At 42.6% G+C, this 11,830-nt stretch overlaps 1 protein-coding gene across 6 annotated transcripts in view; it reads left to right on the top strand.

Moving 5' to 3' along the window:
* Positions 1-3,400: 3,400 nt before the first annotated feature.
* The window catches only part of Boll (boule homolog, RNA binding protein), a 120,224-nt gene continuing 111,794 nt past the window's right edge, over positions 3,401-11,830 (top strand). For 3 of the 6 annotated variants that reach the window (NM_001368767.1, NM_001367887.2, NM_029267.5), the window contains exons 1-3: positions 3,437-3,891; positions 6,431-6,574; positions 11,451-11,542. In NM_001368767.1, coding sequence (NP_001355696.1) covers positions 3,871-3,891; positions 6,431-6,574; positions 11,451-11,542 — 257 coding nt within the window. In that variant the 5' untranslated portion in view covers positions 3,437-3,870. Of the gene's footprint in view, positions 3,892-4,461; positions 4,709-6,430; positions 6,575-11,450; positions 11,543-11,830 lie in introns of those variants that run through there. The other 3 variants (NM_001368768.1, NM_001113367.3, XR_373267.4) reach the window with 2 other exon arrangements.

Here is an 11,830-nt window from a genome sequence, read left to right as displayed (position 1 = left end):
GTGGATATTAGCCCAAAACCTAGGATACCCAAGATATAAGATACAATTTCCTAAACACATGAAACTCAAGAAAAATGAAGACTGAAGTGTGGACACTATGCCCCTCCTTATAAGTGGGAACAAAACACCCTTGGAAGGAGTTACAGAGACAAAGTTTGGAGCTGAGATGAAAGGATGGACCATGTAGAGACTGCCTTATCCAGGGATCCACCCCATAATCAGCATCCAAACGCTGACACCATTGCATACACTAGCAAGATTTTATCGAAAGGACCCAGATGTAGCTGTCTCTTGTGAGACTATGCCGGGGCCTAGCAAACACAGAAGTGGATGCCCACAGTCAGCTAATGGATGGATCACAGGGCTCCCAATGGAGGAGCTAGAGAAAGTACCCAAGGATCTAAAGGGATCTGCAACCCTATAGGTGGATCAACATTATGAACTAACCAGTACCCCGGAGCTCTTGACTCTAGCTGCATATGTATCAAAAGATGGCCTAGTTGGCCATCACTGGAAAGAGAGGCCCATTGGACACACAAACTTTATATGCCCCAGAACAGGGGAACGCCAGGGCCAAAAAGGGGGAGTGGGTGGGTAGGGGAGTGGGGGTGGGTGGGTATGGGGGACTTTTGGTATAGCATTGGAAATGTAAATGAGCTAAATACCTAATAAAAAATGGAAAGAAAAAAAAAAAAGAAAACTGCATCCAACCCTTCCTAACAATGTGACAAGAGTCACTTTACCTCTCTAAGGCTCAAATTCAACTGGAGAGAGTCAGTAAGACAGAGACAAAGCAATGGCTGGCAAGATGGTTCAGAGGGTAACAGCACTTGCCACCAAGCCAGACAACTTAAGATTGATCCTGGAAAAGGAGAACTAAATCCCAGTAGTTGTCTTCTGTGTACATGCACACACACTCACAATAAATGCAATTACTTTTAAATTTTTTAATGAGATTTGAATAGAAAACTGAGGTATGGTAGGCACAGTCCTGTAATTAAATGCAGTAATCAAAGGCTGAAGCAGAATGACCATGAGTTAGGTCAGTGTTCAGTGTATAGTTCTAGGTAAGCTGAGCAACACTGTGAAACTCTGTCTGACAATAATAATAATAATAATAATAATAATAATAATAATAATAATAATAATGGAATGTATTTAGCCCAGCATTGGGTACATAGAAAGGTCTGAGACCCTTCCCTCCCATTTCCTGCCAAGACAGCATTCCCAGCCTTAATTATGGCCATTCCTGGCCCTGTAGACCCTCAATGTATATTAACATTCCCACAGTGTTTTCATCACAGCTCACACATCTTTTGTTTGTATTTTATTTTAAGCATGTTTAGGTATAATTATCATTTGTACAAATTGGTCTTTTCTCCCTTTCTAATTTATTTATTTTGATGATATCTTATGTTACCCAGACTGGTCTCAAACTGTGGGCTCAAGTGATCCTCCTGCCTCAGCCTCACAGGCAATTGGGAATACAGTCACACACAACCATCCCTGGCTTCTCCAACATTCAGATGTCTTGAGGACTTGTTGAGGTTTGGTTTGTTGCTATGTACTGTAATACTAAATACCGGCTATGGTTGACTCAGGGACAAGAGATGCTTTATGGCCTTACTCTTTGATTTAAAACTACTGGCTGAATAAGGATGCTGACAGCCTATAGATAGGAAGAAGAGAGGTAGGTGGGGTTTCAATTCTTGGGCTTGGGGTTGGAGAAGGAATATGAGTATGAAGGAGAGAGAGAGATAAGACAGCATGAGGTATGTGAATCATGAAAACATGGTCATGAGGGCTGGTCATTTGGAGCTAAGAGCTATCCAAATGAAACATGGCAAGCTATAACTTGGGATATTTGATAGGGAAGTGGATACTAATACCGTAGAGGGTATTAGTAACTGCCCAGCTCTAGTATATAAGGTTTGTCATAAATGTAAAGAGTTTTCGTCTTTTATCTGGGAACTGAATGATCATAGTTGGAGAAGAGACCCCAGTTGAGTTTAAATATTTTGGCAACAAGGACTAATGTCTGAACTTTGCCTTCCAGCAGCATATCCCATTATGAGCATAAGAACTGTACTGTCTACTAAGTTGATCCAATATAATTTTGTGTGATTCAGCCAAGTATTTTTTAAGTTCCTTTTGGATAAGAAGTAAAAGAGGAGCTGAACTGAGGAGTGTAGCTATCTTCCCTAACACAGTCACTGTTCCCTCAAGTTTGTTCATTATGTCAGACCAAGTATTTCCTGTGACAAGTGGCCTTTTTAGAAGATGCTCCCTTCAAAAGTAACTATTCTAGTAGGAAAGAAAAAGACTTCAGAAGAAAAGAGCACTAATCAAATAATAATCAAATCCTTAGTTACAACTGGAGGGATAGAATGCCCAAAAATCAATTCTAGAATATGTACTTAAATCTGAATACACATCTGTGTATTATTCCTTTTCCACAGAAACTCAAACCTGAGAAAATGAGTTTAAATTGTATGCAGAAAAGTATTCCAACTGCTAGGATGCTTCTACAATTAACAAAAATTGTTTCCCATCTTATTTTTGGTAAATAACTAAGCTTTTGGATATTTATTCTTGATAACTAACCTTTGGACATATTAACATTAATATTGTTGCTGCTTACTCTGAGGACAAGTTATGTAACTTTTTACAGTTGCTGATACTGATCTGATGGCTTAAAGCCCTTAAAAGCCAGCCCATTGAGATGAAGAATCGGGGTTGCAGAGCGCTAGGGTTAAAGCTACAGCTTTAGACTTTGACCCAAGTATTTAGCCACCTATTTACAGTAGAAATGACCATAAAGCACTGCACCGGAAACAAGATATGTGTATGATGGATAGTTGCTTATAATAATGACAGTCCTTATTACATGAATTTATCTAACAGAAATTACATACTACTTAAGAGAGAAGGTAGGCTCTCAGGCACTTTTTAAAAAGTCCTTGCAAAGGAGTCTTTGAACGGAGTTCCCAAAGCTATGGGGCCAAGTCTAATGAAGCTGGTTCCCTTCCCTTAGGCTCTCTCCTACTTTTATTTTATTTGCTTGTTTGTTCTTTTATGGGAGAGTGGGGGTGGGAGGGAGAGAGGGAGGGAGGGAGGGAGGGAGGGAGGGAGGGAGGGAGGGAGGGAGACAAGGTCTCACTGTGTAGCCCTTAAACTAACTATCCTTGAACTCGGTATATAGACCAAGCTGACCCTGAACTCAGAAATCCTCCTACTCTGCCTCCCAAGTGCTGAGATGAAATATGCATTATTAGCCAGGAGCGCAGGGCAGCTAGCCTACCAGGGGCCTGAACTGCGCTGCCCCGCCCTCCCTGGCAGGGATGAGTGACAGCGACAGCGACAGGTGCTGAGAGCAGAGGCGTCCGCTGCTTCTGTGTGTGGCGCCCGGAAGGGGGAGCAGAGTTTGCACGTGGGAACTTGTCTTCCTGTCTTCGAGCCAGCTTTCGGAAGTCCCCAGAGGCCACTCTCTGTAGTAGACCCTAGAGGTCGGCCCTCCAGGGCAGGGAAGGCTCGCCGCTCTTGCCTTCCGCGGCGCGTTCCCCTCCGCTCGCAGTGCTCGCGTCCGTCCGTCCAGCCGTCCGTCCTGCCGCCGCTGGCAGTCGCGGTGCGCGCCGTCCGTGCCGCCGCCCCGGCGGCCCCGGGACTTGCGCACAGCGCCACCGCCACCGCCGCCGCGCAGCCCGCCTCCCCCGCCCCCACAGGGCAGCTCGCCCGGCTCGGAGACTGCGCCACTGCAGCCGCCGCCGTCGCCGCCAGGGGGAGCGAGTCCCCGACGGGAGACGCGCCGGCTCGCTTCCTGCGAACGCGCCTTCCAACTTGAGCTTCCCGCGAACTCCGGAGATTAGAAAGATGGAGACCGAGTCCCGGGCGGTGAGTGCTGAGGGCCGGCCGGACTCTGCGCGGCCCGGCTTCGGACGGGCTGGAAAGAGTGGACTTTGGAGTCGAAAGCCTTGCTGTGGGGTTGGGAAGGAACGCGCCGCGGGAGGGCAGCGGGCAGCCCCGCTGAGGAGAGCGGCCCCTCGGGCTGTGTGAGAAGGGGCGCTGGGGGTGGGGGAGGCGGCGCTGGCCCTCGGTGGGGCGGACGGGCAGCTCGGGGGAAACGGCCATCGGCCAAACATGCCTAGCGAGCGGCCGCCCTCAAGTGTTCCCGCCCGGACGGCGGCGCCCTCGACGGCTCGCCCTTTTCAGGACACGTTCTCGCGGGCACGAGTTGCGCGGCCGTCGTCGACGCCCCGACCCGGGGCAAGGCCTGAGCCCGGGAAGGCCTGAGCTACGCGCGCTGCCCTGTCAGGCCTGGGCCCGGCTGGGGCCTAGGGGCCCCCACCGCCCCCGCCCTCCCAGTGCAGCCTGGTAACGTGCCGCGCCCCGCCCCGTGCCCGGCCGCCAGCCAATCAGCATGCGCCCACGCAAGGCCGCGGCCCCGCCTTGCACGAGGCGGCCAGCGCGTGGTAGGTGCCGTTGAGGGTTCCCGCCACCGCTGCTGGCGGGTTTGCCTGACAAAATTTCTCGCTGGCTGGCCTTCTTTTCCCTCCCGCACTTTGGTGGGGAGGGGGGAGACCCTCGTGTCGGTGTCCCGGTCCACGATGACCCGAGAGAACCCGAGGACGTTGTCAATCCGGCCATTTGCCCCATCGCCTCAGCCTGCTGGCCTCCGAGGGGAAGGAGCACCGAGGCGGTGACTGCGACGGTTAGCCCACCTCTTCCTTTGTCTTTGCAAAGATGATCCATCTCGAGGTCGAGGTTAAGCCTCAGAGGAGACGGCACTAGGGCCATGTTACCTTGGAAGAGCATCTTAAGAAACTCGTTGGTGGTCGAGCTTTACGGGGAAGCAGAGGGTCCAGACTAAGGATCCTGGAGCAGGCAGCCTCCTAGCTCCATGCTTTCAAATGGTTGACAGTGGGAGGTTCCCTCTCCTCAAATTCAGTGCTAACCTCGAAGGAACTTGATGTTACCTCTGTCAGAGCCTTGTTGCCTCTAACCATAAAATGGGTTCTAGAATGTTACTGATACTTCGGTCCTTACCCAAATGTTGACCAAGTACCAAGCAGGTCTCTCCTGAAACCTGGTTTATACAGTCAACAGATAGATAGGCACTGAACACTTGCTATGCGATGTTTCTGTTTTGCATGTCGCAGTGAGTTAAAAAAAAAATAGGCAAGCATCCTGTCTTCATGAATATTACAGCATAGTAATATATTACAGGTATATATGTGGTATCTTAGAAAATAAGAAAGAAAGCCATAACATCCACACTGGAGCCTTAAAAACAGGGACTGAAGTGATTTGGTTGTTTTAAAATCATTTTCTCAGTGTTTGAGGTCTCTTCACTTGGGACTGATTTCATCCACCTCTCACAGGAAAATGGAGTCTTCTTACTTAAACTTGAAAACAAACTAGTACTTCCATTGAACTCCTTTGTTTTTACAGAATTTTGTGAAGACATCATTATTTAACAAATTCTATACTAGAAATAAATTGGCACTGATATTGATATGTTCAGCCTTCTAAATTAGAAGTATAAACATAATGGATATATACCAATTTGTTTTGGGTTTTTTTGTTGTTTTGTTTTTTACAAGACAGGGTTTCTCTATGTAGCCTTGGCTGTCTGGGAACTCATTCTATAGCCCACAGACACATTTGTAATTGAGTTGTCTGTGAAGTCATTGGTCAAAGGAAGAAAGTACACCATGGGGCCTCTCAGGTGTTAAGAACACAATTTATACAAAATGGGCTTGAGACTTTTAGAATTCCAGGTAGAAGGGCTTTACCTGAAATGCGTATTGTAAGGAAACGGGAATGTTTCTGTGGTTGTGTGTATTATTGCTTTAAAAGTAAGATTGGTAAAGGAGAACAGTTGCTCAGAATATCCAGGATTAAGCAATGTTTGGTAGTTCTTGTGGTTTAGACAGTGCTTTTGTTTTTATAGGTATTTAGACACGATTAAAGAATTTTTTTTATCTTGCTCCATTATAATTACAGTGACCTTGTCTAATGCTGATGTTCTGTTAACAAGAGAACACCACTGCCTAACTGAGTGCCAGGCCAACTTAACACCTGGACAGAATGGTTGAGACAAAGCTTCTCCAGATATCTGAGTCTTTTTTTCTCCCTCTTTGACTTCTTTATGAATTTAGTATTCTTCCTTAACAAATAGCCTATCGCATAATTAATGTAAGTACATTTGAGTAGTACATTTAATAGTAAGCAATTCTGTAGAGTGAAGTACTGTGCTTCATTTTTATTTCTCCCCAAAGCTATAAGCGCTAAAGATTTTAAATTACAATCTTTGTAATTTTAGAATAAAGTCAAGTCTAATATGTCATATTTTGCCTAAATGACAGCTTTGATGATCCTATATTAAAACTTATACCCAGTGCTAAAAGCATAAAATGACTTTATTTTACAGCAGTCAACAAATCAGACACAAACAGATTCATTATCTCCATCCCCTAATCCTGTGTCACCTGTGCCTTTGAATAACCCAACAAGTGGCCCAAGATACGGAACTGTGATCCCTAACCGCATCTTTGTAGGAGGAATTGACTTTAAGGTATCTATCTGTGGGTGCAACAAGGTGGGGGACAAAAGTGTTCTGCTTCTCTTTGCAGGAGGATACTTCATTTTTCAGCAAATATTTCCTTATACAACTATAAAATTACATTTGCACATTGGTTAATATACAAATGGTTAATATAAAAATGGGTTTCACATTGCATTGGTTTAAATACAAATAACACTTAATACTTAAGTTTTACTTTCCTATACAGCACTCCAATCAACTGGATAAATATTTCAATTTTTAAATGAAAACTTAATCTAAAGATTTTAGTCTTGTAAAACTCTGTATCTTTATCCCAACCTTTATTCTTGCATTCATAACTAATGTCCTAGAATTCAATTTCTTACAAATAGCTTTCTTTGATAGGGTTTATTATCTGATAATTTAAAAGCCCTTGTGGTCCAAATAGAGAATCGGTTAAAAAAAAAAAGTGTGCTTAATCAACTAATCAGCTATTTCACTCTTTCAGAAAAGCATATTTGAAATGATTCACAGTATTCCATACAGGGAAGGTATACAGGAATATTTTTAATCAAATATTCTTTTTTTATGAGTCCCTTTTTTTAATTAAATATTTTCTTCATTTACATTTCAAATGCTATCCCCAAAGCCCCCTATACCCTCTGCCCGCCCTGCTCCCCAACCCACACTCTTCTGCTTCCTGGCCCTGGCATTCCCCTCTACTGGGGCATATGATCTTCGCAAGACGAAGGGCCTCTCCTCCCATTGATGGCTGACTAGGCCATCCTCTGCTACATTTGCAACTAGAGACACAGCTCTAGGGGATACTGGTTAGTTCATATTGTTGTTCCACCTATAGGGTTGCAGACCCCTTTAGCTCGTTGGGTACTTTCTCTAGTTCCTACTTTAGGGGCCCTGTGTTCCATCCAATAGATAACTGTGAGCATCCACTTCTGTATTTGCCAGGCATTGGCATAGACTCACAAGAGAGACCTATGTCAGAGTCCTGTCAACAAAATCTTTCTGGCATATGCAATAATGTCTGGGTTTGGTGGTTGTATATGGGATGGATCCCCGGGTGGGGCAGTCTCTGGATGGTCCTTCCTTCTGTCTCAGCTCCAAACTTTGTCTCTGTAACTCCTTCCATGGGTATTTTATTCTCCATTCTAAGAAGGAACAAAGTATCCACACTTTGGTTCCTTCTTCTTGAGTTTCCTGTGTTTTATAAATTGCATCTTAGATACTCTAAGTTTCTGAGCTAATATCCACTGATCAGAGAGTGCATATCATGTGTGTTGTTTTGTGATTGGGTTACCTCACTCAGGATGATATCCTCCAGATGCATCCATTTGCCTAAGAATTTTATGAATTCATTGTTGTTAATTGCTGACTAGTACTCCATTGTGTAAATGTGCCACATTTTCTGTATCCATTCCTCTGTTGAGGGACATCTGGGTTCTTTCCAGCTTCTGGCTATTATAAATAAGGCTGCTATGAACATAGTGGAGCATGTGTCCTTCTTACCAGTTGGGGCATCTTCTGGATATATGCCCAGGAGAGGTATTGCTGGATCCTCCGGTAGTACTATGTCCTATTTTCTGAGACTGATTTCCAGAGTGGTTGTACCAGCTTGCAATCCCACCAACAATGGAGGAGTGTTCCTCTTTCTCCACATCCTCGCCAGGATCTGCTGTCACCTGAATTTTTGATATTAGCCATTCTGACTGGTATGAGGTGCGACCTCAGAATTGTTTTGATTTGCATTTCCCTGATGATTAAGGATGTTGAACATTTTTTCAGGTGCTTCTCAGCCATTTGGTATTCCTCAGTTGAGAATTCTTTGTTTGTTTACTTCTGTTCCCCCCCCCTTTTTTTTCTTTTTTTTTTTAAATATTTTAATTAGGTATTTTCCTCATTTACATTTCCAATGCTATCCCAAAAGTCTCCCATGCCCTCCCCCCACTCCCCTACCCACCCACTCCCACATTTTGGCCCTGGCATTCCCCTGTACTGGGGCATATAAAGTTTGCAAGTCCAATAGGCCTCTCTTTCCAGTGATGGCCGACTAGGCCATCTTCTGATACATATGCAGCTAGAGTCAAGAGCTCCGGGGTACTGGTTAGTTCATATTGTTGTTCCACCTATAGGGTTGCAGTTCCCATTAGCTCCTTGGGTAATTTCTCTAGCTCCTCCATTGGGGGCCCTGTGATCCATCCAATAGCTGACTGTGAGCATCCACATCTGTGTTTGCTAGGCCCCGGCATAGTCTCACAAGAGAGAGCTATATCTGGGTCCTTTCAGCAAAATCTTGCTAGTGTGTGCAATGGTGTCAGCGTTTGGAAGCTGATTATGGGATGGATCCCCGATATGGCAGTCTCTAGATGGTCCATCCTTTTGTCTCTGTAACTCCTTCCATGGGTGTTTTGTTCCCAGTTCTAAAAGGGGGCAAAGTGTCCACACTTTGGTCTTTGTTCTTCTTGATTTTCATGCGTTTAGCAAATTGTATCTTATATCTTGGGTATCCTAAGTTTCTGGGCTAATATCCACTTATCAGTGAGTACATATTGTGTGAGTTCCTTTGTGATTGGGTTACCTCACTCAGGATGATGCCCTCCAGGTCCATCCATTTGCCTAGGAATTTCATAAATTCATTCTTTTTAATAGCTGAGTAGTACTCCATTGTGTAAATGTACCACATTTTCTGTATCCATTCCTCTGTTGCGGAGCATCTGGGTTCTTTCCAGCTTCTGGCTATTATAAATAAGGCTGCTATGAACATAGTGGAGCATGTGTCCTTCTTACTGGTTAGGACATCTTCTGGATATATGCTCAGGAGAGGTATTGCGGGATCCTCCGATAGTACTATGTCCAATTTTCTGAGGAACCGCCAGACTGATTTCCAGAGTGGTTGTACCCCCCCCCCTTTTTTTAATAGGGTTATTTGTAGAAGAATGCGAATTGATCCATTCTTATCTCTTTGCACAAAGCTCAAGTCTAAGTGGATCAAGGAACTCCACATAAAACCAGAGACACTGAAACTTATAGAAGAGAAAATGGGGGAAAGCCTTGAAGATATGGGCACAGGGGAAAAATTCCTGAACAGAACACCAATGGCTTGTGCTGTAAAAATTAAGAATTGACAAATGGTACCTTGTAAAATTGTAAAGCTTCTCTAAGGGAAAAGACACAGTCAATAAGACAAAAAGGCCGCCAACAGATTGGGGAAGGATCTTTACCAATCCTAAATCTGATTGGGGACTAATATCCAATATATATAAAGAACTCAAGAAGGTGGGCTCCAGAAAATCAAATAACCCTATTAATCAAATACTCTTACATGAGCTGAGGATATTACTTGATGATAGAGGTTTGCTTAGCTTATAGAAGCCCTAAGTTCCATCTTCACACATGTGTGCGTGCACGCACACACACACACACACACACACACACGCCTTTCAAATTGATTTATAAAAGCATTTCTAAGTTTACATATTAGAACTTATAGGGAGAGATATATTTTTATTAAAATGTGCCATTATATGTGATTTTTGACACAAATCTTCTTAGCATATACTCTTATCATAATTTAGGTAAAATTACTTGTTTTTTACTTAAGAAAAATGTTATGCTTAGTATATTTTTAAAGTAAATATTCAATAAATACAAACATTTTCACATAAGTCACTAAAGCACATCACACTAAAAACAAAATTTGGATTTTACATACCATCTTTTCTGCACACCCATGGTATTAAGGTAACAGATGTCTTTCCCATGCGATATCTTTTTCAAAACCACAAAAATAATAGCTAGTGAGGAAATAATTCCCTAAAGTAGCAAACAGTGTGAGACGTTTTAAACCTCTTGTTCTTAGAAGCCTAGAAGCTATCTCTTCAGTAATCTTGACTTGCTCCTTCCTCTGCGAGGCTGAGTTAGTAATTCTTCTTCCGAAGAAGCGTTTGGATGAACTTGGCTTTAGAGATCTAATAGCAGTTCTTATTCTATCACTGATTTCATTTTATATTTATTAGAAGAAAAGCAATTTACTTATTCTTAGCTGTAGTATTGGCCATTGTCCAGTTTAGCAGGCTTAAGGTCACCATCCAAAATAACAAATAGTGTATTAAAGTTAGTGTGGTAGCAACTGAACTCAAAGTGAGTGGCTGTGCTCTAACACATCTCTTGGTTCTTTCTTAAATAACCTTAAAGTTACTCTTAGAAACAAACAGTTGCAACTCAACCCAAGAAATAAAATTCTAAAGAATTGACTGTAAATTCTCTGGGAATAGCTGTTATTGTCTTATCTATTTCAGCTTTTGTAAACATCTTGAACAGTGTATATTATTATTGTATCATATTATCTGCAGTTAGCTAAAATGTATGTTGAATACAAATAAAATATCTTGTACTTTGAAATAACAAGTCAGTCTGTAACTTGGTATTTGGAAAACATATCTTTTCCTAAGACCTCAGTCGTCCTAAAGACTATGTTGATTACTATAAAGTGACTGGATTAGGCCACTGTGACCTAGTTTCACTGCTATAACTGCTATCCTCCCCAAATACTAGAGTCAATAGAATACAGCCTAACTGGGTTTAATATATGTAATCCACCTTAGCATTCTTAAAGTTGCTGAACGATAACTTTACCCAGTTAGTGTTCTTTGTAGTTTTGGAATAATTTGGTTTAAAATGTTTTCACTTAATATATAATCATTTAGCTACCTTCTACTACATAATCAAAGTACATAGATTTTTTGTAACAGTGGTTTTTACCTACATTTTGTAATGATAAATACTTTTCAACTTGTTTTCTAATTTTTTTATGTCTCCATAGTAAGCGTCAGAGTTGTTTTACCTTTTATTGGTTTAACTATTTCTTAATGTTTTCTTTTTATGTCATTAGACAAACGAAAATGATTTAAGAAAATTTTTCTCCCAATATGGGTCTGTAAAAGAAGTGAAGATTGTTAATGACAGAGCTGGAGTGTCCAAAGGGTTAGTATCATTGCAGATAATATAAAGAATAATGAGTTGTATTCTGTTGGCTTAGGTTTTATATGCTAATATATTTTGTCTTCATTTTTATACTAGAGAATTTTATGCCCTATTTTTGTCATACATTCTCTCCTCCCCTCCCCATCTTTCTCTCTGTCTTTCTGTGTTATCCTTCTCCCTTCCCCCTCCTTTCTCGTGTGTGTGTGTGTGTGTGTGTGTGTGTGTGTGTGTGTGTTGGTGGGGTAAAGGGGGACTGTAATATTTGTTAGTCTAAAACTTTACCTTTGT

This window comes from Mus musculus, chromosome 1 (genome assembly GCF_000001635.26).
Source record: "Mus musculus strain C57BL/6J chromosome 1, GRCm38.p6 C57BL/6J".
Taxonomy (NCBI): Eukaryota; Metazoa; Chordata; class Mammalia; order Rodentia; family Muridae; genus Mus; species Mus musculus.
This window is presented reverse-complemented; position numbering and strand designations above follow the sequence as displayed.